The sequence below is a fragment of the Heloderma suspectum genome, chromosome 5 (assembly GCF_057233095.1).
Source record: "Heloderma suspectum isolate Gila_16-S chromosome 5, 16-S_ref, whole genome shotgun sequence".
Lineage (NCBI taxonomy): Eukaryota > Metazoa > Chordata > Lepidosauria > Squamata > Helodermatidae > Heloderma > Heloderma suspectum.
The window spans coordinates 181439311-181467132 of NC_139462.1; the positions used below are offsets into that span (position 1 = coordinate 181439311).

Genomic DNA, 27822 nt, shown 5'->3' on the forward strand with positions numbered 1-27822 from the left:
GGCCCACCCATGTAGCCGGTCATGCACTAGACCTTGTGTTTGTTTCTGGAGAAGTGGGGAGTGATCTGGAAGTCGGGGGTATATCCACCACCCCCTTGTCAGGGTCAGATCACTATCTGGTGACGTTGGACTTCTCGGTTCCACAACCCCTCCGCAGGGATGGAGGACCCATTAAAATGGTCCGCCCCAGGCATCTTATGGATCCGAATGGATTCCTGAATGCGCTTGGGGATTCTCTGGGGCACGCCAACGGCCACTCGGTCGAGACCCTGGTGGGTGGGTGGAATGCCGCAATCACTGGGGCATTAGATCAGGTGGCTCCGAAACGCCCTCTCCCCCTGAACAGGGCTCGGACTGCACCATGGTTCAATCTGCGGTTACGAGCTCTGAAACAGGGGGTGAGATGCCTAGAGCGCCAGTGGCGGAAGTCTCGCTCCAAAGACGATCAGACACAGGCTAGAGCTGTATCTTCAGCCTATCACGTGGCGGTGAAGGCAGCAAAAAAGGAATATTATGCTGCCTCCATCGCAACTGCAGAGTGCTGTCCCAGGAGGCCGTTCCAAGTGGTCCAGAGCCTGGTCGGTCCTGTGGCTCCGGAACCACTGGAGCATTCTAAGGCCTCCTGTGAGGCCTTGGCAAGGCACTTTGCAGATAAAATTGATCAGATTAGGTGTGTTACTCTGCACGCTGTGGATACAGTTAGTGAGCAAAAGGCGGCCTGTGGCAAACCGGTTTTGTGGGATCGGTTCCAGCTTCTTCCTCCTGATGAAGTGGACAAGGCGCTTTCATTTGTAAGGCCGACCACCTGCTTACTTGATCCTTGCCCATCTTGGCTCATTATGGGCTGCAGAGAGAGACTGGGTGAGGGGATCAGGGTGGTGGTGAACGCCTCCCTTGAGGAGGGAGTGATGCCATCAGCCCTCAAGGAGGCAGTGATAAGACCGCTCTTAAAGAAGCCATCCTTGGATCCCCAAGTTCTGAACAACTTTCGCCCAGTCTCAAATCTGCCATTTTTGGGCAAGGTGATTGAGCGGGTGGTGGCAGTGCAGTTGAAGGCACACTTGGAAGAAACTGATTATCTAGACCCATTTCATTCGGGCTTCAGGCTTGGGCATGGGACAGAAACGGCCTTGGTCGCCTTGGTAGATGATATGAGGAGGGCTCTGGATAGGGGTGAATGCTCCTTTCTTGTTCTCCTCAACCTCTCAGCGGCTTTTGGTACCGTTGACCACGGTATCCTCCTGGACCGCCTGGAGGGGTTGGGCATTGGAGACTCCGTATTGCGGTGGTTCCGGTCCTTCCTGTCCGGCAGGTACCAGAGGGTAGCACTGGGAGAGGAGGTTTCGGACCCGTGGCCACTTACTTGTGGGGTGCCACAGGGTTCCATCCTCTCCCCAGTGCTATTTAACATCTATGTGAAGCCTCTGGGGGCTATCATCAGGAGGTTTGGGGTGCAGTGTCATCTATATGTGGATGACACGCAGCTCTACCTCTCATTCAAATCTTCACCAAGGTTGGCCGTAGAATCCCTGTCCAAATGTCTGGAGAAGGTGAGTGGCTGGATGGGGAGGAATAAGCTGAAGCTGAACCCTGACAAGACCGAGGTACTTTTGGTGGGAGACAAGAGGAGGCTAGGGGATGTTGACCTGGTGTTGAATGGGGTACAGCTACCCTTGAAAGACCAGGTCCGCAGCCTGGGGGTCATTTTGGACTCCCAGCTGTCCATGGAGGCCCAGGTGTCAGCTGTGAGCCGGACAGCACTGTATCAACTCCATCTGATACAGCGGCTGCGCCCCTTCCTTCCCGACCATCTGCTCCCATCGGTAGTACATGCCCTGGTCTCCTCTCGTTTAGACTACTGTAATGCACTCTGTGTGGGGTTACCCTTGAAGACGGTTCGGAAACTGCAGCTGGTACAGAACGCGGCGGCTCGCCTGATTAAAGGCAGCCGCCGGCGAGATCACATCACTCCAGTGCTGAAGGAGTTGCACTGGTTACCAGTTGTTTTCCGGGCCAAATTCAAGGTGTTGGTTTTGACCTGTAAAACCCTATATGGTTCCGGCCCAGCCTACCTTAAGGAGCACCTCCAGCAGCAGCAGACAGGCCGCTTAACAAGATCAGCCTCGGATGGCCTTCTCTCTGTCCCATCAGCCAGGACAGCTAGACTGGTGGGGACGAGGGAGAGGGCCTTTTCTGTGGTGGCCCCCACTCTGTGGAACTCCCTCCCTAGGGAACTCCGTCATGCCCCCTCTTTAATGAGCTTCCGTCTTGCATTAAAAACGTGGTTGTTCAGGCAGGCATTTGGGATGGGTTAGGGTATTTTAGAAAATGGTTTTATTGTAGAATTTTATTGTTTTAAACTGTTTTATGGTGGGTTGTACATCGCCCAGAGTGGCTGGGTGACCAGCCAGAAGGGCGATTAATAAATTTAATAATAAATAATAAATAAAATAAAATATCATTTAACAGGTTTTTATATCAATGAGGGGGCTGGAGAAAAGTAGCTTATTAAAAACCCACACAAACAGTTACATACTGCTTGACTAATAAAGCTAATTTATTGAGAATACTTCACAAAGGTAACAACTTCAGTGTGGCTTGGAGAGTCTTCCAGAGTTTTAATCCTGCTGACCCACTGAAGGAGATGCTGACCAGCCTGGAGGTATTCATGATGCTCAAAACATCAGGTGGGCAAATGTAAGCACAAAAGCTTGTGAATCCTACCAACTAGAGTTATGATCTAGGTTGAAGAAGGTCCCCCAATGACAGCAACTAACAAATCATGATGGTGTCATGCCCCCACTGGAGGAGTCCTTCTCAGAGGAAGAGCTAGAGGCATCAGAAACCCAGGACACCCCAAACCAGGGACTACCACCAGAGCCACAGGAGAGGGGGTTGAGGGCCATCCCTGTCAGGCAGAGGCTGAACAACCCCCTGACCCCCAGGAGCATTGTCACCTCAAGCGACAGGCTAGTAGGGCTCCTGTGTGAAGGAGTGCTCATGTCCGGAAAAGGTCTCCTTGGGAGAAAGTGACTCCTCATGAGTAAGGCTCTGGAAAGGGAGGTTTGATTACAGTAGCCAAGCTCTGGATGGAATCCAGCAACCTTGGGCTTAAAAGCCTTCACTGAAAACGCAGCCACCATTGGAACAACTTTGTCCATCCTGCCTCTGCCGTGTACCTTGCCTCCCGAACTGTGCTCTGTGATGGATGCTCTGTTTCCTGACCTTTTGGAGTGCCTAACAACCCTGCTTCTGGACTGTGTAAAGTACCAAACTGATTTACTGTGTTTGACCTCTTGTTTGTTACTTTGCTATTGCCTGATCCTCATTGCCTGCTTGCCTGCCTGTGTTCTGACTTATGCCTGGATTTAGTCCACCTCTGTTGTAGCTTGAACCCTATTGGCTAACCACCTGTAGGCTTGAGTGTTTGCTGTCTTCACTGCATTTAGAGTTTGCCACAGCCAAAGCAGGACAGATAGTGATATGGTACTTCCAGTATCAGTGGTAGTATGCCTCTCTACCAGTTGCTGGGGAACATGAGCAGGAGGATGCTATTGCACTCATGTCCTACTTGTAGCCTTCTCACAGGAAGCTGGTTGCCCACTATGTGAGCAGAATGCTGGAGCAGATGGACCCTTGGTCTGATCCAGCATGGCTCTTCTTATATACTTAATAATATTGGAAAGAGAAGTTTCATAACCAGTCTCCTAAAATGTTGTGGAACGTGATGGGAGTACAGTAATACCACCTCCGTGTGATATCATTTCAAAACCTTGGTGCTGGAGCCATTTCCTCATGACATGGAGATATTTCCTTTATCTGACTGGCCCTAGACAGCTGTGTTCAGCCTGTCTGCTGTGCAGTTGTCTTTGGAAAAAAGAATGGAGTTTACTTCATAAAACAGCTTCATTCATTCATTCATTCATTCATTTATTTGATTTATTAGCCACCCATCTGGCCAGCTATCTGGCCACTTTGCATCATAATAGGTTAAAAAAAAAAGTTCTAATTTTGTAACTATAGCTTGACTTATGACTTCCAACAGGCATTACCTAACATTTTACTTTATTTGTGGGAGGGGATGAGTAGGAGGTGACATGCTAGAGGTGCTCTTTGGAATAGAAATGTGTAACTATCATTACCCTGGCCTGCAGTATCAAGTGACTTGGGGTTTTCTGCACAATCACTGAAAGTGTGCTGCTAGCACATTTTTTAGTCATTGACTTGGTTTCATGATCACCATGGCTTAAGCCATGGTGTGTGCTAGGTGCTATTTGCTTAATTACCTACCTGGGCGCAGCTTGTTGTCTGACCCCGGGCGGCATGGCTTGCTTGAGGGGGAAACAGTGCTCAAATAATGCAATAGGTCATGGGTTATTTGAGGGTTATTTCCCCCTCAAACAAGCCATCCCGCCCAGGTTTTGTGTGAACTGGGCCATCATGTGATGCTCCTGTAGTTCAGGAGCACACAGCATCCAAATATTAGTAGTTTTAATTACTCAATAAATATAAAATAATAGCATTATTAGTATAGCATTATTGATTATAGCTAGTAATTAATAGTAATTTTAAATGTGTAAAATTAATTTGTGCACGTGTGTGTATAGTTCCATTGCTTGTTGGAACTAAATAATGAGTGTTCTGTATTTTATGTTTTAAAATTATGTAAGGTAAGATTAGTCTTGATGTCAAATTAACACTTAATATGTGTTTCTAAGGTAGCACTGTCACTGCAATAGAGCTCAAGTGGTTAATTGTATCAGTTTTTCCAGTTGCACTTGGCTGCTTTGCCATTGGACGTTAATTAGGGATGTCAGAGAATTCTGCCACGGATCTTGGTGAGGCCGAATGCCAGTGCATTCAGCCCCCCGAAATCTGTGGCGGAACAAAGCCCCTGCCCCCCCCACCCCATGAAAGGCGCGCGAAATGGAGCACTTACCTGCTGCCGTCCACGCTGACTTGTGAATGGCGGCCGCGGTGCGGCCACCATTCACTTCCTCATCATAGCTGTGATAGGCTACGTAAATAATTACGTAGCCTATCACGGCTAACGCAGGGATGCCATTTGCATCCCTGCGGAGGCCATGACAGGCTACGTAAGTATTTACGTAGCCTATCACGGCAAGCTAAAAAACAACAACAGCGTACGCAAATGGCGGCGGCTATGGCAGCTGCCATTTGTGTTCCCTTTTTTTCGCTGTTTTAGCCTACGTAAATATATACGTAAGCTATTACGGCGAAAAAAAAGGGGAATGCAAATAGCGTAGTGGGTGCTATTTGCGTTCCTTTTTTTTCACTGTAATAGCTTACGTAAATATTTACGTAGGCTAAAACAGCAAAAAAAAGGGAACGCAAATGGCAGCCGCTGTAGCCGCTGCCATTTGCATACGCTGTTGTTGTTTTTTTGCCTGCAGGCTGCCCAGCAGCCAGATGTCCGGCTGCAGGCGGCTCCGGCCGGCAGCTCTGCGGAATCTCCACAGAGCGGAGCTGGCCGGGTTAGGTTTTTGGGGGGAGGTGCGGAGCGCCTCCCCCCCACCGCAAATCACCTCGTTGAAAAGGTAAGTGACTTTCGTACATCCCTAACATTAATGCAGGAGTATTTCTATCTAAGGGGCCGTGGTGGCTTAGTGGTTAAGACGCTGAACTGCAGACTGGAAGGTCGGCAGGACAGCAGTTCGAGACCCAAGTGCTGTGTGACGGAGTGAGCTCCCGTCTTCAGTCCCAGCTCCTGCCAACCTAGCAGTTCGAAAGCAAGAAATTGCAAGTAGATAAATAGGTACTGCCTCGGCGGGAAAGGTAGCAGCGTTCCGTGCACCTCGGTGTTCAGTCATGCCGGCCACATGACCACGGAAGCATCTTCAGACAGCGCTGGCTCTTCGGCTTAGAAACGGGGATGAGCACCGCACCCTAGAGTCGGACACGACTGGCTGGGGACACCTTTACCTTTTTATTTCTATCTTAGTACATATCAAAACAAAATTGCCCTAGTTCTGGAAGACCTTCCTTCCTCCGGAATCCTCCCTGGCTGGCTCCGCTTGGTGGCGAGTCCACAGAGCCACTGGCTGGGTCCATCTGCTGATAGACTTCCGTCCAGTGCCGGTCTGTAGAAGCAAATGGTGTTCGGCGTAGTGGATGCCATTTGCATCCCTGCTCTTTGCCGTGATAGGCTACGTAAATCTTTATGTAGCCTATCACGGCAAAGAGCAGGGACGGAAATGGCATCTGCTACGCCGGACGCCATTTGCTTCCACAGACCAGCAGCGGATGGCAGCGGATGACCCAGACCCGGCCAGGGGTAGGTAGGATCCGGCCGGCGCAAACTTCGCGGGGTGGCAGAGGTGAGTGGTCTGTTCCTCCACGGACTCCGGGGGGCCAGATTCTTTAGAATCTGGCCTCACTGGAGTCCGTGGTGGAATTCTCTGCCATCCCTAGCGATATTCAGTCTTTTTGTAAGGGCTCCATGTACTGCTGGGAATGCATTAGAGTTTCTGGGAAGGTTAATTTACTACTCCCCACCCCCTGGCCCATTCTATCATGCAATAGAAGGACTCACAACATCTCCCCAAATGCCATGATTTCAGACAAACTCCTATGGGTTCTGATTTATAACTTATGATTTTTAAAAACTTGTGATTTAACATGTTATTTTTAGTATTACAAGTTAGTACTCTTCTACTTCCCCACTCCTGCCCTGGTTGTAGCTTTGTGTGGCTTTACTGAGAATTTTAAGTCTGTATTCCCTGTTATTGAAATGGTAAAATCTAGTGTGGAACTGACTTGGGTTCAGAGTGCTGCTGAGCTTTCAACGAAAGCTGATTATCATGAACCATTGTTTTGCAGAATGTGATGGTGAGGAAGGTTTATTTGATTTGTACCCCACATTTCAAATCAAATGTGGGGTACAAATGGCACTCAAGGCAGATTACACAATTAAAATTGATTACACAATTAAAATTGATTAAAATAATAAAACAATATATTGAAATACAATAAAAACATAACAGTTTCAGGAAAAAATAAAGAATTTAACACAACCCAAAATATCCACTAACAGGCCAAATAAGGTGGTCTTTGCCTGCCAGCAGAAGGACAGCAGAGAGGGAGTGAACCTAGCGTCCTCTGGGAGGGAGTTCCACAGTCTGGGATCGGCTGCTGGAAAGATGATACTCTAAAACCTTCATCTGTCACCAGCCCAGGGGTCTTAAGATATGGATGCACAGAATTGGCTGGTTAATGGTGGTGGTTACTTTTGGTAATTTAAATTACTTTAGAGGAAACAAAAATATGCAAAAGAATGAAAAGACCTAAATAGAACTGGGAACTATATAGGATTAGAAGGATGACTAGAATGGCACAAAATAAAAGCATTAATACGCTAAGATTTTTTAATTCAAGAACTGATCTGAGGCCATTCATTTTAGGGGCGGGGGGTTGGTAATAGTCCATGTATTGAAAGTGCAGTTGGGATAATGTGAATTTTGTTCAGATGCCAGATACCTGTCCTTTATTTTTGCCAATTATTTATTTATTTATTTATTTATTACATTTCTATCCCGCCTTTTTTCCTCTGTAAGGAACCCAAGGCAGCATACATAATCCTCCTCCTCTCCATTATATCCTCACAACAACAACCCTGTGAGGTAGGCTGGGCTGAGAGTCTGTGACTGGCCCAAAGTCACCCAGTGAGCTTTCATGGCTGAGTGGGGACTAGAACCTGGATCTCCCAACTCCCAGTCCAACACTCTCCCCACTACACCACACTGGCTTAATTCCTGGTATGCCCTTATTTTTTACCTCCAGTGGTGATGATGTATCCTGGCGAGGTATTCTTCTTACTCCAAACTAATTTTCTGCCTTCCAAAATGACCTTATCTTTTTTCTTTTTTCTTGGAAATACTTTTTATTCTTTCTTTTTTTTAATAAATGAAATAAACAGCACCAACAACCTAATCATTATCTACAGTTTCCCAACAATACAGTATACTTAGGAGGACACCGCAATAATGAAAAAAAGAAAAGAAAACAGAAGAAGGAAAAGGAAGAAGAAAGCAAGAAAGAAAATGAAAAAACATAAAAAGTTACTTAAAAGGATTAAATTTAAACTCCATTACACACAAACTTCAAATACCATTCTACTTAAAGGTTATACCTATAACATTGCCAATATTATAATTCAGTACAGCATAAATAATCAACCTTACATTTCAATATCATATCATCAGTCTTATAGCAAGGGAACAGGCCTACAATTCATTTCCAGTAACCATATATTGCCCTCAGTTAACATATAATAGTAAAGCTTAATAATTTAACCAGCCAAAAAAATTACTAACCAAAGTCTCATAATAATGATAGTAATAATAATAAAAAGGAAGGAAATTAGAAAGGATAAGTAATAATAATAACAAATCACTAATAAATTTTATGCTACTATACAATAATAAATCTTAAAATCAACCAGCCAAAAATATTACTAATCCTAACATTACTAATCCTTCTGCTCCCCCTCCCCTATATCAAATGCTACTCAGTGACCAAGTGCCTCAGAAACTGGAGGTTTTGTTTCGCTCTCATGGTCACAGGCTTCAGTGGCTTTGAAATGGACTTAGATGAGTTTAGGAAGGACAAGTAGGGTTAGGATTAGTAGTAGCCATCAACACATATTGTAGTCTAAATTAAATACCCATAAACACTTTAGCCTTCCAAGGAAAATGCTTCAGCCCCTTTAGGTTGCCCTTTTCTGCCCCCTTTCCAGCTCTAACATGGTTCTGTCCTCCCCTTTTTTTGAAGATAAGGTGACTAGAACTGAATGGAATACTCTGACAGGGAAGACGGCCAGGTAGTGAAGGAACTAGAACACATGTCATCATGGTTGCTATTGACAGCTGTTTCTCCACTGTGCTCCTTTGTAGCTGCAGGGCTATAAAACAGCAGGGCTGGCTCCCCCCACCCCATGCCCTCCAAGCCCAATGACTGTTTAAAGTGAGAGGCAGCAACTGAGCCAGCGTTTCTCAGCTGTGCTCCTTCATAGCTGCACAGTTTTAAAACAGCAGGGCTGGCAAAGTGGAACTGAAGTCAATGAGTTACTTCCCGGTAGATATATTTACTCCTCTGCTCTCCTCACACCCCTGCCCCATGCTACTTTCCCTTCCGCCAATCAGAGCTGCTTCCATCAGCCCACACCAAAGCCAGCTGAGGTCACACAGACTCCCGAACAGCACTGAAGCTGCTGTGACGGGAATATCCAACACAAAATGAGTTGGGGAGGGGGCAGATTTAGGGGAAGAAACGCCACGCTAGCTATGGAGAGCAGCGTGCGTCACCTGACACTACTGATTTGGGGGTGGAGTAGAACTGGAGTAAAAGCCCCATGTAGATGGGGCCAGAGAGAATCTTGTGGTAAATTATATGCAATCTACAGTCCTATATAAGGGTCACAGCAGATGTGAGCATGAAAACAGTCTTCAAACTTTTGCAAACTAAGCCCTGCTTTTATATGTAGGCTGTCAGTTGGCTACTGTTCTGTTATGCTATCCTTTCTTTACATTAAACTTTAATTCTGTCACGACCCATCATAAAGAATAAAAGCTGCAACTGAAATGTATATACATAATTCTTGCAGAGAAACATGCTTGAAACCTAGGGATGGCGGAGAATTTCTCCCCGAAACTTTGGAGGGCCGAGCGCCAACGTGTTCGGCCCCCTGAACAAGTTTCGGGGAGAAATCCTCCACGCCCCCCCCCCCGGGACGGGACTTACCTTCACCGAATGTCCCTCCTGGTGGCTGGTCCGGCCGGCAGTTTGGCGGGTGTTCGAGCGAGGCGGGAGCGGCAGCCGGTCTTTCGACCGGCTGCCGCCGCCGCCATTGCAATGAAAGAAGAAAAAAAAACGCCCCCTGATAGGCTACGTGACGATTCACGTAGCCTATCCCGGCTAGATTTGCAAAGTCAGCCGTGATAGGCTATGTGAATCGTCATGTAGCCTATCACAGGTGACTTTAAAAAAAAAAAAAAGTGTGTACGGATAATGGCGGCCCCCATAGCGAGCCGCCATTCCCATTCCTTATTTGGTCGCTGTAGTCTACGTAAAGATTTATGTAGACTACTGCGAAAATAAGGGCAACGCTATTTGCGTTGCCCTTATTTTCGCCGGAGTCTACGTAAACATTTACGTAGACTACAGCGACTAAATAAGGAACGCGAATGGCGGCTCCCTATGGGGGCCGCCATTAGCGTACGCGCTTTTTTTTTTTTTTTTTAAAGTCACCCGTGATAGGCTACGTGACGATTCACGTAGCCTATCACGGCTGACTTTGCAGATCTAACCGTGATAGGCTACGTGAATCGTCACATAGCCTATCAGGGGGCGTTGTTTTTTTTTTTAACTTTCGCGTTCGCGGCCGGGCGAGGCGGGAAGCCTCCTCCCCGGCCTGAATTTCGGCCAGGGCGAGGCGGGAAGCCTCCCCCCTGGCCTGAATTTCGGCCGGGGCGAGGCGGGAAGCCTCCCCCCCCGGACTGAACTTTGCGGGGGGACCAGCGAAGCGCCTCCCCCCCACCGCGAACGTCCTTCGAGGACAGGTAAGTGACTTTCGTCCACCCCTATTGAAACCTGCCAAGGATAAAAGAAATCCCAGCATGGTTCCCAGGACACAGAAGGCATCTTATCTTTCTTCTCAACCTCCCATGCCCTACTTTAAAAAGTTTTAAAAGTTACTTTTATTTTCTTTAGGGTCATCCTATAAAATGGATTGGTGGAGTGTTCAAGATAGACAAAAAGAAGTACTTCTTCATACATAATATAATTAACATGAAACAAATTGATGCAAGATATATTAATGGATGCTAGCTTAGATGGCTTTACCAAAGGGATAAACAAATTCATGGACGATAAGGCTATCAATGGCTGTTAGTCGTGGTAGTTCCTTTAAAAGATTTACTATCCAAAGATCTTAAACTCTTAAGTCCTGTCATAATATCTAGGAAAACAAAAGTCCCATCAGAACAATGAATGTGTTGAATCTGCACCTGGGTGATCTACAGATTCTCCTAGCCCATTGAAGAACCCACTGACCTGATTTGCACGATAAATAAGCCCCTGTGGCTTTTTAAAATCATGGTGTGTGCCGGGCATGGCTTGTTGTGTTGTTTGAACCCAGACGGCATAGCTTGTTTGAGTGGGAAACAACCCTCCAATAACCTGTGGGCTGTTATAGGGTTATTGGAGGGTTGTTTTCCTGTCCAACAAGCCATGCTGCCTGGGTTTGAACAACACAACAAGCTGCTCCTGAGCAGTGATTATGGAATCACGCCCCTCATGTGCCCACAATGCCCTGCAATTTAAATAAGCCACCATGGCTTATTTTGATTGTGTGAACTGGACCACTACATAATATTGGACAAGTAATTATGTCATGGCCTCAGTTTTTTCATCTATAAAATGTACAGATGGTTTTAGAAGGAGAAATGAAGTATTGCTATATGATCCAATTTACTAAGTCATGGACCTGGTTCACATGTAAAAACTAACCATGGGTTAATTAACCATCGGGGCCATGGAGGAGCAAGCAAGCACACTGCTTCCCTCCCACTTGCCACTTCTGCTCTACATCCAGTTTAGAAAACAACCCAGGAGTGCCCCGTTCCTGGGTTGTTTGGTGTGATGTGTGAACCTGCAACTCTGGGTTGTTGAGGAGGTTACAACTTAAGAGTTATAACCCAAGAACAAACTCTGTGTTAAAACTCTGGTTTATTGCCCCTTCAGCAACGTCATTCCGAACAACCCAGGAATGGGGCGTTCCTGGGTTGTTTTCCAAACTGGATGAAAAGTGGAAGTAGCAAACAGGTGGGAGGCAGCATGATCACTTGCTCCTGCACTGCTGACAGCCCATGGGGTTGTCATTATGTACGAACTGGATCACAGTATTTTCACTCATGATCTTTTTCCTGGGCGGTTAATCAGGCCTTAGCTTTGGTAAATTGTGATACTTTATAACGCACTCTTACTATTGTTACATTCTGTTTTTGTAAGGTTGCCTGGTTTTATTATTCGTTTATTTACTTACATTTATTTTCCTCCAAGAGCCCAAGGCTGTGTACATGATCATCCTTCCCACCATTTTATCCTCACAACAACCCTGACACTGACTGTACTGTTAATGTACTGTTAATGTTTGGTCTCTTGTTTGGTTCCTTGTGGCACAATGTTTGGTCCCTTGTGGCATAATAAAAGTCTGGGAACCTGGGAGGCAAATACTAAGTGTTTCTCTTATATGTGCTTCTTAGCAGAAGTTGGGCTAGGATCAAAATCTTGATTGGTATTGCTATAGGGTTTATAAAATGACATGTACTTCCCCCTTTCATGCTTCCTATATGATGTCTGAAGCAGGAAGTCATACATTTTTCTCATGGCTGAGATACCAGGTCCTGATCTAGTACCCTAAACGCTAACTTAAATAGTTCAGAGAAACTGATCTCTAGGAAGAAAAGCACAGAGTAGCAGGTCTCTCTCTGAGTATTTAGAATGAGCAACTATCTCCTCTTCTCTGCCCACCACACCTGTCCCACCAATTAAACTCCCCCACAGTAATATTCCAGCTTGCATAGCCAGTTATTTATTGCTCCAGCGGGAAATGATTTGCAGTTCTATAATTACAGATGTAACATTATCTGTTTGTTTGCCTTGATATAGTGCACACATACTACTTACATAATTATACAGTCATTTATGAGTAGATATTAAAATGTAATGATCAATTATGGTACTTTCAGAAGACAAATTGTTCTGCCAGATAGATCAACTTACTAACTAATGTCCTGTATTAGTAACCTAACTGAGAAACTATTTAGTGAGCTTTAGTCTATGCAGTTGTTATCCAACATTCTTGAAATTCTGTAATTATTTACTTCTAGGTATTTAAGTTAGTTTACTGCATTACTATGCGGTGTTTATGAATTGTGCGCTTTGTGTATTTAAGAGGCTATATGTTTGGACTTTTAATTTTATATAGTGTTGAATCCTTTACTGAGAATGTATTCTGAGGTACAATGATATATGGGTGGGATGATGCTAATATGCAGGCTTCTCTTTATGATACTCTTTTTGGAGGGAATTTCTACGAATTGCATTGAGGTGAGGAAGCATGCATTTCTGAGGCTGGCTTCAGATTTATTAAACACAGCTAGCAGGGGTTCAGTTATGTCTGCACCAGTCTTAAGAATGAAATATAGGGCTTTTTACTTTTATGCAAGTACTGTTAGATATGCCAAAACTTTCCATCAGTAGTTTCATTTTTTATGGATTTTACACACATACACAAGTGTGCAGCTTCTGTATACAATTCTGCAAGACTATCTATGTAGTTTAAATGCACATGATTGACAGTGTATTGTCTGCATTGTGTGGATAATGTCATTATATAATTTATTCACTGGGTGGTAGTTGACTTAGTTGCATCTGGGTGGAGTCAATACTTTCCCTGCTGTTCAGTAAGACTTCCATGAGACATATTTTGTAATCCACAGTTGGATGATAACTTTTTATTAGGATCAACCGAAATGTCACAAAATAGTATGCAAACTTTTGAGTTATCAAGAACTGTTCATTAGGCTAGATCAGGGATAGCAACTCGTGATCCTCCAGATGTTTTGGCCTACAACTCGCATTGTCCCTAGCCAGCATAGCCAATGGTGAGGGATGATGGGAGTTGTAGGCCAAAACATCCGGAGGTCTGCATGTTGCCCACCCCTGGGGTTAGATGGTACAAAAAACAGGCAATTTGGGGTTGGGGGGCAAACAACAAGTACAAAGATTAAACCAGAAGCTGGGGCCATGAGGTTAGCATTTTAGACCCAGTCTCAAGATAGAGATTGCAGACTGAATGAATGAGTTGCTGTTACATCTCACTCTTGCCTTGGGTGAAACACACAGGTTCTTGGGTAGGCAGAGAGCAGAATTAAAGAGAAATATGTCAGTCTTTAAATTAACAAAGCTAGAGATTAGTATTGGGTGGTAAAAAGGAAAGGAAAGGTTCCTCCTGTGCAAGCACCGGGTCATTACTGACCCCTAGAGGGATGCCGCTTGCGCTGGTGTTTTCATGGCAGACTGTAGCGGGGTGGTTTGCCATTGCCTTCCCCAGTCATGACTACCTTTCCCCCAGCAAGCTGGGTACTCATTTTACTGACCTCGGAAGGATGGAAGGCTGAGTCAGCCTGAGCTGGCTACCCGAGACCCAGCTTCTGCTGGGATCGAACTCCGGCCGTGGGGAGAATTTCGGTTGCAATACTGCCGCCTACCACTCTGCGCCACACGAGGTTAAAAAGTCAATTGAATCTACATTGTGTAATTACCTAGAGGTTGGAGGTAATGGAATCCTCAAAATGCAAAGTTCTTCAGGTGGTAGAAAATCCCCTTCCTTGTAGATTCCACCCTGAACAGCTAAATACATATTCCAACACACATAAAAATCAAAAATAGCTGTGTTGGTTCATGAAAGAACTCCAAAATCTACAGTTAGACAATACCTTTATTAAGACCAAACAAAACGTCACAACATAAAGGGCAAACTGTTCAGATTATTTGTGTGGAAATGATCTGTACATCTTTTTTCCCCTAATTCAGTGGATCTCTGAACAGTTGTATTTTGAGAATTAACCATAGAAGTGGCATTAGGAAAAGGAGATGAAATAGTTAATTCCTTAAACAGAAGTTTACAAAGAAAGAAATTGTGAAAATTTCATGTTTCATGTTCTTTGAACAGAGATCAGAACACCCTTTTCCATATAAATTGTGTGCAGTCTTTTACATTGAAAGAGTTTGTTATATACGTAAAGACAATAGCCTCCATAAACAAAAACATGCACAAATTAATACCCTAACCCTGGCGCCAGCTTGTCTGGCAAAAGGGGGGGGGACATTGCGGGCAGGTGGGGTGAGAAGAGGTGGCTGCTGCCTATTGGGTGCCCCTCCCATGGCACCACCAAGCAGGGGAGGAGTCGGCAGAGCCCTCTTAAGCTCTGCGCCCCTTCCAAACTAGCTAAGGGTTGCCTGGGAGACCAACCCTCCTCACTCACCCAGGTGTTGTGCGGCACCAGGTTGGAGGTGACACCGGAAGGTCTACCTACCCCAGAAGGGGCAGTCCGGAGAGGCGGCGAGATCGACGCCACCCCTCAGGCTGGGTGTGCTTTCGCCCAAGAAGTGCCAGCTAGTCGCTGGCACAGTCAGATGCCCGTCCTAGGTTCCCCTTTGCAGATATTTCAATAAATGTGGCCCAATTTTCAACCCAAGCCTCGTTGTCTGACTCTTCTTTGACCCATCTCTGCTCGCAAAACACATTCTAAAGAACTATATGATGTAAATATTTTACATATCTTCTCAGTTCAGAGGAAACCACAAGTTTTGAAAGAGTAGAAATAATTCATAATAATAACATGCATATAACGGCATATGGATCTAAAGATCTACATGTCCTTTTATGCATATGCGTATCTTCTGAGGTTGGATATAGGCATTCATTTTAATACAAATATAATCGTATGGTTAGAACCATCATAGGGGATGATTTATAGCAGCCTTCCCCAACCTGGTGCCCCCCAAATGTTCTGGACTACAACGCTCAGCATTCCTGACCATTGGCCATGCTGACCAAAACATCTGGAGGGCACCAGGTTGGGGAAGGCTAATTGATAGGGTCATCTCTATCTACATGTAGTTATGATTTAGAGTAGTGCTCACTCTAGCCCCCCCCACTTCCCATAGCAGTCTCTCCACCCCCGTGAAAAAGCTACATAGAGGATCAGGGGACCCTGATGAACGGGGTGAGCTGGGTGGAGGGGGGGGGATCCTAGAAAATTGGGTGGAGAGATCCTCAAAACCTGGGTAGAGGCACCTTCTATGAACTGAGCTCTTCCATACATAGAAGGCAGATCCTGGCTCCAACCCAAGAAATTTAACTGTTAGATATAACTTTTGCGTTTTTATCTTTACAATCTTAACTAGAGGTTTTCCTTTTAGAAATTAGGTATTTGTTAGGTATGAAGTACCATTCATCTGTGCCTGTTTGACACAAGGGCAGCCAATAGCAAAATGAACACCTGTGCCATACTTAATACATGGGACCCAAAAAGAACATGAGAGGAGACTGCTAGATCAGACCAAAAGTTCATTTAGGGCGCAGTCCTATGGCCGCTAGTCAGCGGCTAGACAGCCATAGGATAGGTTGGTTCCATGAGAACTGGCCTCCACCCCCTCCTGCCGTGCCTCATAGGCAGCGTGGAAGAGCACGAAGCGGCAAAAACGGGGCGTTCCTGGGGGCATGTCGGGGCAGGGAAGTTGGAAATGCTGGTACGATACATCCTATGTGTCATCCAGCTGCCACTTCCTGCACTCCGAGGTCCCACGTATATGCAGAGCAGCTGAAGTGCAGAGGGGATTATCCATGTTTCTCCTGCCCTGCATTGGATAGGCAGTCGCCTCTGAGTCCAGAGGTGGCCGCCTACCCTGATAGGATTGCATCCTAGTCTAGTACCACTTTGCCCACAGTTGCCAACCAGATGCTTCTTGGAAGCCCTCAATAGCCCTCTGGTTCAAATGGTATACAGAAGTATGCTGTCTCTCAATCTGGATGCTCTGTATAATGTAGGGATCTTTTCCTTCAGTGTAGGAAAAATATACATTGGTTGTGTTTTCATGTAATACTAAAACAAAAAATCCTTAATCAAGGATTTGGACAAGCAGCATGCACTTGCCACTTCATTCTTCCCTTCCCATTGCATGCTACCAACCCAGGAGTCAGTATTTAAGCAAAGCTTCCCATGACATGCAAACCTGGAACTATGGCTAGGATTTGTAAGCCAGCCTTAAACTAGGGTTTAAAGTTGGTTTAGGAATCCTGGCTTGTTTGCAAGCACTTAACCATAGTTCCCAGTTTGCACTTCATCGGATGCGCTGGTTAAGTGCTGAATCCTGGCTTGTTAGCTCAATCACATAAAAGTGGAGGGAAACCGAGTGCATGCTGCTTGTATATAATCTGACGTATTAAGCCAAGATTTTTGCCTTGGTGTTGTGTGTGAACAAGGTCATATCAAAACAAGTTGAGATGACCATAAGAAGAACATGCTATTCCTGCATCAAAAGTGGCAGCTGGGAATGTTTCTTTCTTTCTTTCTTTCTTTCTTTCTTTCTTTCTCCTCAGCTCCTGTGAGAGCATTTGCAATCAGCACTCTTGTTACGGTCTGAGGGTCACTCTCACTCACTGGAAGAGAAAATGCTCTTCTCTTTTAAAATGATGATTAGGAAATTCTGAAAGTTAAACCTCCCGAGGTCTTATTATCCAGTCAATTTCATGCATGCATGTAGAGTTCAGTGAAAATGGGAATGTGCAAATGATGCAGAAATTGGACCCATGGAGTTTCATGGCTCTAACATGGGGCTGTTTCCATCTAAAGCATGATTGGCTTTTGATTCTTTAAACTAGAAAACACTACTTTGAAATGAGTAGTATTGACAAAGCTGCCAAAATAATCTAAGCTGAATTAATATCCTTTGAATGCTTTGCTTAACTACTTTCATTTTTAAAAATTCAACTGGTGAAAAGACAATGCTAGATTATTTATTTATTATTATTATTATTATTATTATTAACATGCGGCAACATTTCAGGTATTAATATCTTCGGTATTTGAAAAGACATTTGATTTCATTTTGATTATCCAGAGGAATAACATTTTGTGTATTGACCATACACAAGTACTTCCTTCACAGCACTAAATCTGGTATCATACACAAGACTATTAAACCCTTTATCGCAGGGCAGAGAACCAGCTGGATTTTTTAATTGATCTTTTATTTTTTTGTTGTTGTTCGTTGTTCAGTCGTTCAGTCGTGTCCGACTCTTCGTGACCCCATGGACCATAGCACGCCAGGCCTTCCTGTCCTGCGCTCTCTCCCGGAGCGTGCTCAAGTTCATATTCATTGCATCCGTGATGCTATCTAGCCATCTCATCCTCTGCCGTCCCCTTCTCCTTTTGCCTTCAGTCTTTCCCAGCATCAGGGTCTTTTCCAGGGAGTTTTCTCTTCGCATTAGGTGGCCAAAATATTGGAGCTTCAGCTTCAGTATCTGTCCTTCCAATGAGCACTCAGGGTTGATTTCCTTTAGGATGGACTGATTTGACCTCCTTGCAGTCCAGGGGACTCGTAAGAGTCTTCTCCAGCACCACAGTTCGAAAGCATCGATTCTTCGGCGCTCAGCCTTCCTTATAGTCCAGCTCTCACAGCCATACATTACTACTGGGAAAACCATAGCTTTGATTAGACGGACCTTTGTCGGCAAGGTGATGTCTCTGCTTCTTACTATGCTGTCTAGGTTGGCCATAGCTTTCCTCCCAAGGAGCAAGCGTCTTTTAATTTCATGGCTACAGTCACCGTCTGCGGTGATCTTGGAGCCCAAGAAAGTAAAATCTGTCACTGCTTCCATTTCTTCCCCTTCTATATGCCAGGAAGTGATGGGGCCAGATGCCATGATCTTCGTTTTTTTAATGTTGAGTTTCAAACCAGCTTTTGCACTCTCCTCTTTCACCCTCAACAAGAGGCTCTTGAGATCCTCTTCGCTTTCTGCCATTAGGGTGGTATCGTCTGCATATCGGAGGTTGTTGATAATTCTCCCAGCAATCTTAATTCCGACCTCTGATTCATCCAACCCGGCATTTCTCATGATGTACTCTGCATATAAGTTAAATAAGCAGGGTGACAATATGCAGCCTTGTCGTACTCCTTTCCCAATTTTGAACCAATCGGTTGTTCCATGTCTGGTTCTTACTGTTGCTTCTTGACCCTCGTACAGGTTTCTCAGGAGACAGGTAAGGTGGTCTGGTACTCCCATCACTTTCAGAATTTGCCACAGTTTGTTGTGATCCACACAATCAAAGGCTTTAGCGTAGTCAATGAAGCAGAAATAGACATTTTTCTGGAATTCTCTTGCTTTCTCCATGATGCAGCGAATGTTGGCGATTTGATCTCTAGTTCCTCTGCCTCTTCTAAACCCAGCTTGTACTTCCGGTAGTTCTCGGTTCGCATACTGCTGAAGCCTAGCTTGTAGGATTTTGAGCATCACCTTGCTGGCATGTGAAATGAGCGCAATTGTGCGGTAGTTTGAACACTCTTTGGCGTTGCCCTTCTTTGGAATTGGAATGTAAACTGACCTTTTCCAGTCTTGTGGCCACTGTTGAGTGTTCCAGATTTGTTGGCATATTGAATGCAGCACTTTAACAGCATCATCTTTTAGGATTTTAAATAGTTCGGCTGGAATACTGTCATCTCCGCTAGCTTTGTTGTTACTAATGCTTCCTAAGGCCCACTTGACTTCACTCTCGAGGATGTCCGGCTCAAGTTCAGTGACCGCACTATCATGGCTATCAGGGACATTCAGATCTTTCCTGTATAGTTCTTCTGTGTATTCTTGCCACCTCTTCTTAATCTCATCTGCTTCTGTGAGGTCCCTGCCTTCTTTGTCCTTTATCATGCCCGTCTTTGCACAAAACGTTCCCTTGAGATCTCCAATTTTCTTGAAGAGATCTCTAGTCTTTCCCATTCTGTTGTTTTCCTCGATTTCTTTGCATTGTTCATTTAAGAAGGCCTTCTTGTCTCTCCTTGCTATTCTCTGGAACTCTGCGTTCAGTTGGGTATATCTTCCCCTTTCTCCCTTGCTTTTCGCTTCCCTTCTTTCGTGAGCTACTTGTAAAGCCTCATCAGACAGCCACTTGGCTTTCTTGCATTTCTTTTTCTTTGGGATGGATTTCGTTGCTGCCTCCTGAACAATGTTACGGACCTCCGTCCATAGTTCCTCAGGCACTCTGTCTATCAGGTCTAATCCCTGAAATCTATTCCTCACCTCCACTGTATATTCATCAGGGATATGATTTAGGTCATACCTGAACGGTTTAGTGGTTTTCCCGACGTTCTTCAATTTAAGACGAAATTTTGCAAGAAGCAGCTCATGATCTGAGCCACAGTCAGCTCCAGGTCTTGTTTTTACTGACTGTATGGAGCTTCTCCATCTTTGGCTGCAAAGAACATAATCAATCTGATTTCGATATTGACCATCTGGTGATGTCCATGTGTAGAGTCGCCTCTTGTGCTGTTGGAAAAGAGTGTTTGCTATGATCAGCATGTTCTCTTGGCAAAACTCTATTAGCTTTTGTCCTGCTTCATTTTGTACACCAAGGCCATGCCTGCCTGTTATCCCGGTGATTTCTTGATTTCCTACTTTAGCATTCCAATCCCCTATAATGAAGAGGACATCTTTTTTTGGTGTTAGTTCTAGAAGGTGTTGTAGGTCTTCATAGAACCGATCAACCTCAGCTTCTTCGGCCTCAGTGGTTGGGGCATAGACTTGAATTACTGTGATGTTGAATGGTTTGCCTTGGATTCGTACTGAGATCATTCTATCATTTTTAAGATTGTACCCCAGTACTGCTTTTCCCACCCTTTTGTTGACTATGAGTGCTACTCCATTTCTTCTAAGGGATTCTTGCCCACAATAGTAGATATGATGGTCACCTGAATTAAATTCGCCCATGCCTGTCCATTTGAGTTCGCTGATTCCCAAGATGTCGATGTTCAATCTTGCCATCTCATGTCTGACCACCTCCAGCTTACCTTGATTCATTGATCTGACATTCCAGGTTCCTAAACAATATTGTTCTTTACAGCATCGGATTTTCTTTTCACCACCAGACACATCCACAGCTGAGTGTCCTTTCGGCTTTGGCCCAGCCGCTTCACTCTTTCTGGCGCTACTTGGAAATACCCTCTGCTCTTCCCCAGTAGCATATTGGACACCTTCCGACCTGAGGGGCTCATCTTCCGGCGTCATCTCTTTTAGCCTTGTGATACGTTCCATGGGGTTTTCTTGGCAAGAATACTGGAGTGGGTTGCCATTTCCTTCTCCAGTGGACCACATTTTGTCAGAACTCTCTGTCCAAAGTTTGGCAGTATTATGGAGAATCAAGACATATTGCAACCTTCCCCAACCTGGTGCCATCCATAAGTTTTGAACTAAAGGCAGTCGCCGGTGTGATCACATAACTCTGGTGCTGAAGGAGTTGCACTGGTTACCAGTTGTTTTCCGGGCCAAATTCAAGATGTTGGTTTTGACCTTTAAAACCCTATATGGTTCTGGCCCAGCCTGTCTCAAGGAGCGCCTCCAGACAGGCCGCTTAACAAGGTCAGCCTTGGATGGCCTTCTCTCTGTCTCATCAGCCAGGACAGCTAGACTGGTAAGGACGAGGGAGAGGGCCTTCTCTGTGGTGGCCCCCACTCTGTGGAACTCCCTCCCTAGGGAACTCCGCCATGCCCCCTCTTTAATGAGCTTCCGCCAAGCATTAAAAACATGGTTGTTCAGGCAGGCATTTGGGGTGGGTTAGGGTATTTTTAGAAATATGTTTTTAAATGTAGAATTTTGTTGTTTTAAATTGTTTTTACTATTGTACATCGCCCAGAGTGGCTGGGTGACCAATAAATTTAATAAATAAATAAATAAATAAAGTAAACTACAACTCCCACCATTCCTGACCATTAGCCATACTGGCTGGGCCTTATGGGGACTGTAGTACAACATATCTGAAGGGCACCAGTTGGGGAAGACTGATGTATTGACATTAAATCAAGAACGTACTGTCTGCTTCAGTTACCTGTGGTTCTTCCTGTCAGAAGGAAAGCCACAGTAGTTTTACCTTAAAAAGCAAATTCTGTGTTGGCTTTAAATACAAACCAGAAGGAAAAGCTATATTTAAGGCTGCAGTCCTATACACACTCACCTGGGCATAAGACCAGTTAAACTCAGTGGGGCTTACTTCTCAGTAAACATGCATTTTAGGTGGCCTAGAATGAAGTATTCATATATAGACTGCATTTTGGAGTCTTAATAGCTTGTTATTAATTAGGAGACACATTTCCATGTGAAATCATAGGATTAGTTGAATTACCGAAAGTTCCCAACACTTTAGCCCACATGGGAAAAGTGCTTAAAAACAAGCAGTGTCTAAAATACTCCAAAACTACAGATGCCACAGTCCAGCAGAGAGATCTGCATGTGAAAGCAGGTTGCTGCATATAAATCTGCTTTTGGGATTTACATCCACATGTGCAACAGGGTGCTATATACATAAAAAACTGTGTGCTAGAAAATTCTGTGCTCCCATGTTCCTAAGTCACTGGGTAATACTCTACTAAAGACCCTAAGGGTTTTGGGTTAGAATTGCAGTAGTCCATTAGTAGGAAGACACTCCTTGTCCCTAAACGTAGAGGTGTGTATGCCCAATGGTTGATTCTGTAATGCTGAAACCCAAGTCATGCACCAAAAATTTGAATTACATGATCTGTTCTGTCTATGATTCTTCGTTGTGTAACTTGGGATACCCAAAATACAAAAGATAAAAGGGCTAATAATTTACCACTTCTGTCTATAAGGAATACAATTAATATTTTTGCATTTAGAGGTTTATTTGAAATTTTAAGTAGCCACTGTTACTTCTTTAAGATATAGAATGCGAAATGGTCTTTCATACTCACCATCATGAGCTGTAATTGCTGCTGGGTTTTATTTTGGTTTTACAAGGTACTTTTAAACTTTAAAAAGTTTTATATTCTGTCTTCTAATGTTGTATCTTTCGGTTTTAATTGTGAACTGCCTAGAGAGCCTCACCTATTGGCCACTGTAAAAATGTAATGAATGAACGAACGAACGAACGAATGGTTTGGCTACCTGAACAATATCATGCCCATCCAACACTTTAGTCATAGTGTGGATTTTTATAATTTATTATTTGTAACTTTCTTTGCAGAGACTCTCCTGGATGACTTCCTTCTCACATACACAGTCTTCATGACAACAGATGACTTGTGTCAAGCTCTGCTGAGGCAATATCCTTCATTAGTGCAAGAAGACAGAATTCACTATCTTCCCTTCTTTCCTCATTGTGTCTACTGAGCAATGTTGGTTACATTTAGTTGAGATATTCTGATGCTTGTTCTGAGTGTTGGCAGGAATATAGCGGGCCCAAGATCTTGTATATTTGTATCTGAATTTGCAGAGATCAACTGTACTACATGGTACTGTTGAGTGAGGGACTTTTGGAACTTAATTTACTACAAAGGGTTCCTCTAATTTACTGTTGGAAGTTGCCAGCACTTTTTCTTCTTCCTCCTCCTCCTCCTCCTCCTCGTAGTAGTAGTAGTAGTAGTAGTATATACTACCTTTTCCTCCAAGGAGCTCAAGGTGGCATACATGGTTGTCCCCACCCACATTTTATCATCACAACAACCTTGTGGGATAGGTTAGACTTGCAGATTGTGACTAAGTCAAGGTCTCCCAGTGAGCTTTGTGGTTAAGTGGGGATTTCAACCTAGTCTTCTATTCTAATGATTATGCCACACTGGCATTCTGATTATGATGTTAATCTGGTATTAAATTATTCCTGGAAGACCTCATTCTGGGATGGTTTCAAACATCTCAAGGATAATGGTTTTAAAAAGACAAAGCTGGGCACATTCTAGAGTACAAAGTATTTCTCACCTCATGAGCAGAAGTGGTCATGCCAAGTGCCAAATGTTGTTTTTCTCAAAGGCACCATCTCCTTCACTCAAAGCATGGAAATATGGAAATTTAATGCAATCTTGGGCTGCATTAACAGAAGCATAGTGTCCAGATAGCAGGAAGTAATACCTGCTCTATTCTGCGTTACTGAGACCGCACTTGGAGTACTGTCAGTTCTGGATGCCCCATTTTAAGAAGGACATTGACAACTTGGAGTGTGTCCATGCAGAAGATGGAGCAGACTTGTTCTCTGTTGCTCCAGAGGAGAGGACTAAAACGAATGGGTGAAATTGCAGGCAAGCAGATTTTGGTTAAACTTTAGGAGAGTTAATGTTTAACACTCTGTTAAACATTCAGTTAAACATCCTAAGAGTGAGAGCTGTTCAGCAGTGAAACAGATTGCCTTGACAGGTGGTGGGTTCTATTTTGCTGCAAGTATTTAAGCAGAGGCTAGATAGCCATGTGTCAGGGATGCTGTAGCTGCACCCTGAAGTGCAAATTCTGCATTGAGCTGGGGGATGGACTAGATGATCTCCAAAGTCCTTCCATCATTCTAGGATTATTTTACTTCCCAGCATGGGGACAAATCAGTTTAATCCCTATTAAGAGTTGCATTGCAAATACTATGTGAAGCACTTTACAATTGATTTGAGGCAGTAATTTGAGAGCCAGTATTATATACTGGATAGTATATTTGTTTGTTTTATTTATATATTTTAGGTATTTATATACCACTTTCCAGGCAGGTCTCCCAAAGTGGCTTCCATTAAAACATGTCAGCTTAGCCATGGTCATGGGAGGACACTGAGCAAATCATCATCTCTCACCATAACATATCTTATAGACTTTCTAAGAGAATAAGAGTGAGAAACCATATACTTCCCCCTGAGCTTTCTTGGTGGAAGATGGGGTAAAAAGGTAGTAAGTAAAGCTGGAAATACAGTTCCTATTTGAAAAGCTATGTATGAAGGGACACACGGTATGTTTTCCATGTTAGGCTTCAGGATCCTCTGGCGAGAAATGTTTACTTCTATGTTGTTCACAGTACCTAGCATTAAATTTTATATTAGCACTAAAGAAACATTAAATATGCGTAGTAAGGAAGGAGCAAATCTCTCCACCCCCCTCGAGTCTCTTTCGTTTTCTTTTATTTATTGGCTACATTTTTCAGCTGCTTTTTAGAATAAAAATTCCCCAAAGTGGCTTACAAAGGTTAAAATGCAAACAGTATTAAAACAGCAATACAACTGACAATATAAGCTAACATAAAACATTGAAAATATTTAAATACCTGGTTTCTTAATTGTTGAGATTTGATGTCTCCTTAGTTTTATATTCCTTAACCTAATGTACTTATTGTGCTAAAAACCATCAAGACAAGGAAGAAATGCTAGATGTTCCCTGCAGAAAGCGAAAAGTCTTACATTTGGTGTCCCAGTGGACTTCACTCTACAAAGACTGGTTACATGAGGATGAGCATTTAAAACAGTTTCTAAAGGTATGTCTACTCAGCTGCATTTCAGTACTGCATGACAATTTTATTTACATATGTTTATGTATTGAAAAACTCTTTTAAAATAACCATCCTAATGAACCTTCCCAAAATATGTGTATTGATTTTGTAACAGTTCTCAGTCAGGAAGTGACAAAGGTTATTAGATGTAAATAGTTTATCTATTAGAGCAGGGATGTGGAACCTCCACCCTGGGTTGGTTCCCCATCTAGCCCACAGAGGCTTTGGCTCCCTCTGTGGGCATCACCCGCTCAGATCCCTAAGCTCCGCCCCATTTAGAGAGGATGTGACAACGGCCAAGTGGCCTGGCCAAAGTGGTGGCTGGAGTGCTCCTCCAGCTGCTGCCTTGGTCGGGGCCACTTCACTACATGCAAGCTTTCCTAAATTGAGAAAAGCCCGTGTACAGCAAAGCTGGTCTCTGGCTGAAGTGCCACCTGGAGCTCCCGCCAGCATTTCTGGCGGGGACCAGGTGCCATCAAGGTAGTGGCTATACACCCTGACATCATCTGGCCCTGACATCATCTGGCCCAGTCATTTGGCCTCCCCACACTGAAACTGTTCCCTATTCCTGCATTAGAGGCACTCAGGACTTAATTCAACATGAGCAAAACTCAAATCACTTGGTTGCTTCATATCACCAAACTTGTGGTAAACCTGAAACATTTTCCAGATTAAGACATTGTAATCTCTTGTACCACAGCAAAGGATAAAGAGAAATATAGGGATATGGGCAGGAGAGAAATTGGTTGTTGTAAGTCACATTCCTCATCAATCCATGATTACATTGTGGATTACTATCTCTTGTTGGATTCTATACAATCTCTTTTTGATTTGACTTCTTTTGTAATTGGAAAAGTCTAGCACATACCAATCTGTAATTCTCTCGAGCAGGGGTAATGAGCCTGCAGCTTGTGTGGCATGAGCTAGACTAGAGCAGAAAAAACTTACAGGACTGGTTATGGTGTAGTTAGACTTGTACTCCTATCTCTAGCCTACGTTGTCTTGCTGCCTAAGTCCATGGACTAGAGGCAAACCTACCAAGAGCATTTCTACACCAGTAATTTATTGCATGCTCTTTAATGGCCATTCACGGAAGTTTGCAGGTCCTTTACACAATGTTGTCAACATCCAGGACATCTCTCGCGCTTTCCCCCCTTATCCCGCTTTCAAAAGATTCGGAGATAAAGCGATAAGGGACATTAACGTGATATATCGGCAGCCCCATCTAGTGGCTGTATAATGAAACATATAGAATTTAGTGAGAGAGGAAGTCTTTGATTCAAAGCATATGTCCGTCTGTATAAAGGAGCTGATCTATCCTGCAAAGAATCCAGAAGCAGAAACCCTGGTAAATTGTGGGATAAAAAGCCTGGTGTGGTGAAGCCCCAAAGCACTGGGGTAAAGGGAGCTGTATACATACAGAAGTGTGCACTAGAGTGCTACTGGGTTCCTAGTGCTACCAATAAGTGTTCTTCCATTATAAGCTAAAAGTGGAATTCCTATCAACTGTCTGCCCTTCAGAGGGTTAACATGTTTTTGGTGTGTTCACCTTGCTGTTTTCAGAGTACATATAATGTAGCTGAGTGGGTAGTGTTGTCACCTGCTTTCTTAGTACCTCATTTTCACCATATCGCCCTTCTCTAACATTTTGAAGTGAGTTCTTTCTCAGCACCATTGTAGAACCGTGTGTGTGTGTGTGTGACACGCTGCTGCTGCTGTTGTTAGAATGCTTGCAATAAGGGGAAAGCATCTTGCAGCCCTGTTTCTGAGTAAACATGGTTATGATGGGCTGTAAATTCTTATTCTTTTCTGGTCAGTTTCACAACCTGGTGGTGGTAGGGATCCTATGATTTCAAACAGTGTTTCTTCAAAGGGAAGAGGGAAGGCAGCAGGTGAAACTGGCAAGCTGTGTGTCTGTTTCTCCTCCCTGTCTTTAATGCGCACGCCCACACACACAGCCAGCTCTTGAGCAATTTCAATGTGTCCCTATTCCAGCATAGTGAGAATTAGAATTTCTTTCTAAATCAAGCACCAGTAAGATGATTGCAGACTTGCAGCCAAATCCTACACATATTCACTCAGAGATAAGCACCACTGTGTTCAGTGGTTAGCTCTAACTCCTGTTTTGTAAGCCATGAGAAGCCTTAGGAGTAGGGATGCTGGAGAAATTCGAGATGGATTAAACTGAGCTTGGATTTCTAAGAATCTAACTTGCGGAATCAGCTGCAGAGCAACTGAGGCTGCGCGGAGTCTGTGGTCTTCCTGTTGTTATTACTTTCCTGAAATTTATGCATATAAAGTTGTAGGAAAATACATAAGTTTCTGCTGAGGAAACATTGAATGGAATGGGGGACAATACGCTAAATGTTACGTACTAAGGTTAATTATGTAAATACCTACGTAAATACTTACATAATTATTGACGTATTTTTCTGCATGATGAAAAAAAATCGCATCCTTCTGTGAGCAGACAACAGAACAAAAGGCACCTGACAATCTGCGAAACATAGATGCGGTGGATTTTACACAGGCCATACATCCCTACTTGCGAGAGGGGAAAGAACTTGCTTTGAAGGGCATGAAATGATTCTTCAATTGGAAATGCACAAATGATAAAGAAGGAAGGGCATTCCCAACATATTATCCACCTTTTCAAGGGACATCTCCTCCCACCCTGCCTCACTTACACATTCTATTGTCCATACCTGCTGTGAAAACATTG

The 27822-nt window shown here is 44.1% G+C and overlaps 1 protein-coding gene across 1 annotated transcript in view; it reads left to right on the forward strand.

Annotated features, from left to right (window-relative positions):
• RAPGEF5 (Rap guanine nucleotide exchange factor 5) overlaps nucleotides 1–27822 on the forward strand; it is a 221336-nt gene that overhangs the window by 154876 nt on the left and 38638 nt on the right. Inside the window, exons 12-13 of the mRNA XM_084858588.1 lie at nucleotides 22836–22914; nucleotides 24941–25085. Coding sequence (XP_084714714.1) covers nucleotides 22836–22914; nucleotides 24941–25085 — 224 coding nt within the window. The remainder of the gene's footprint in view (nucleotides 1–22835; nucleotides 22915–24940; nucleotides 25086–27822) is intronic.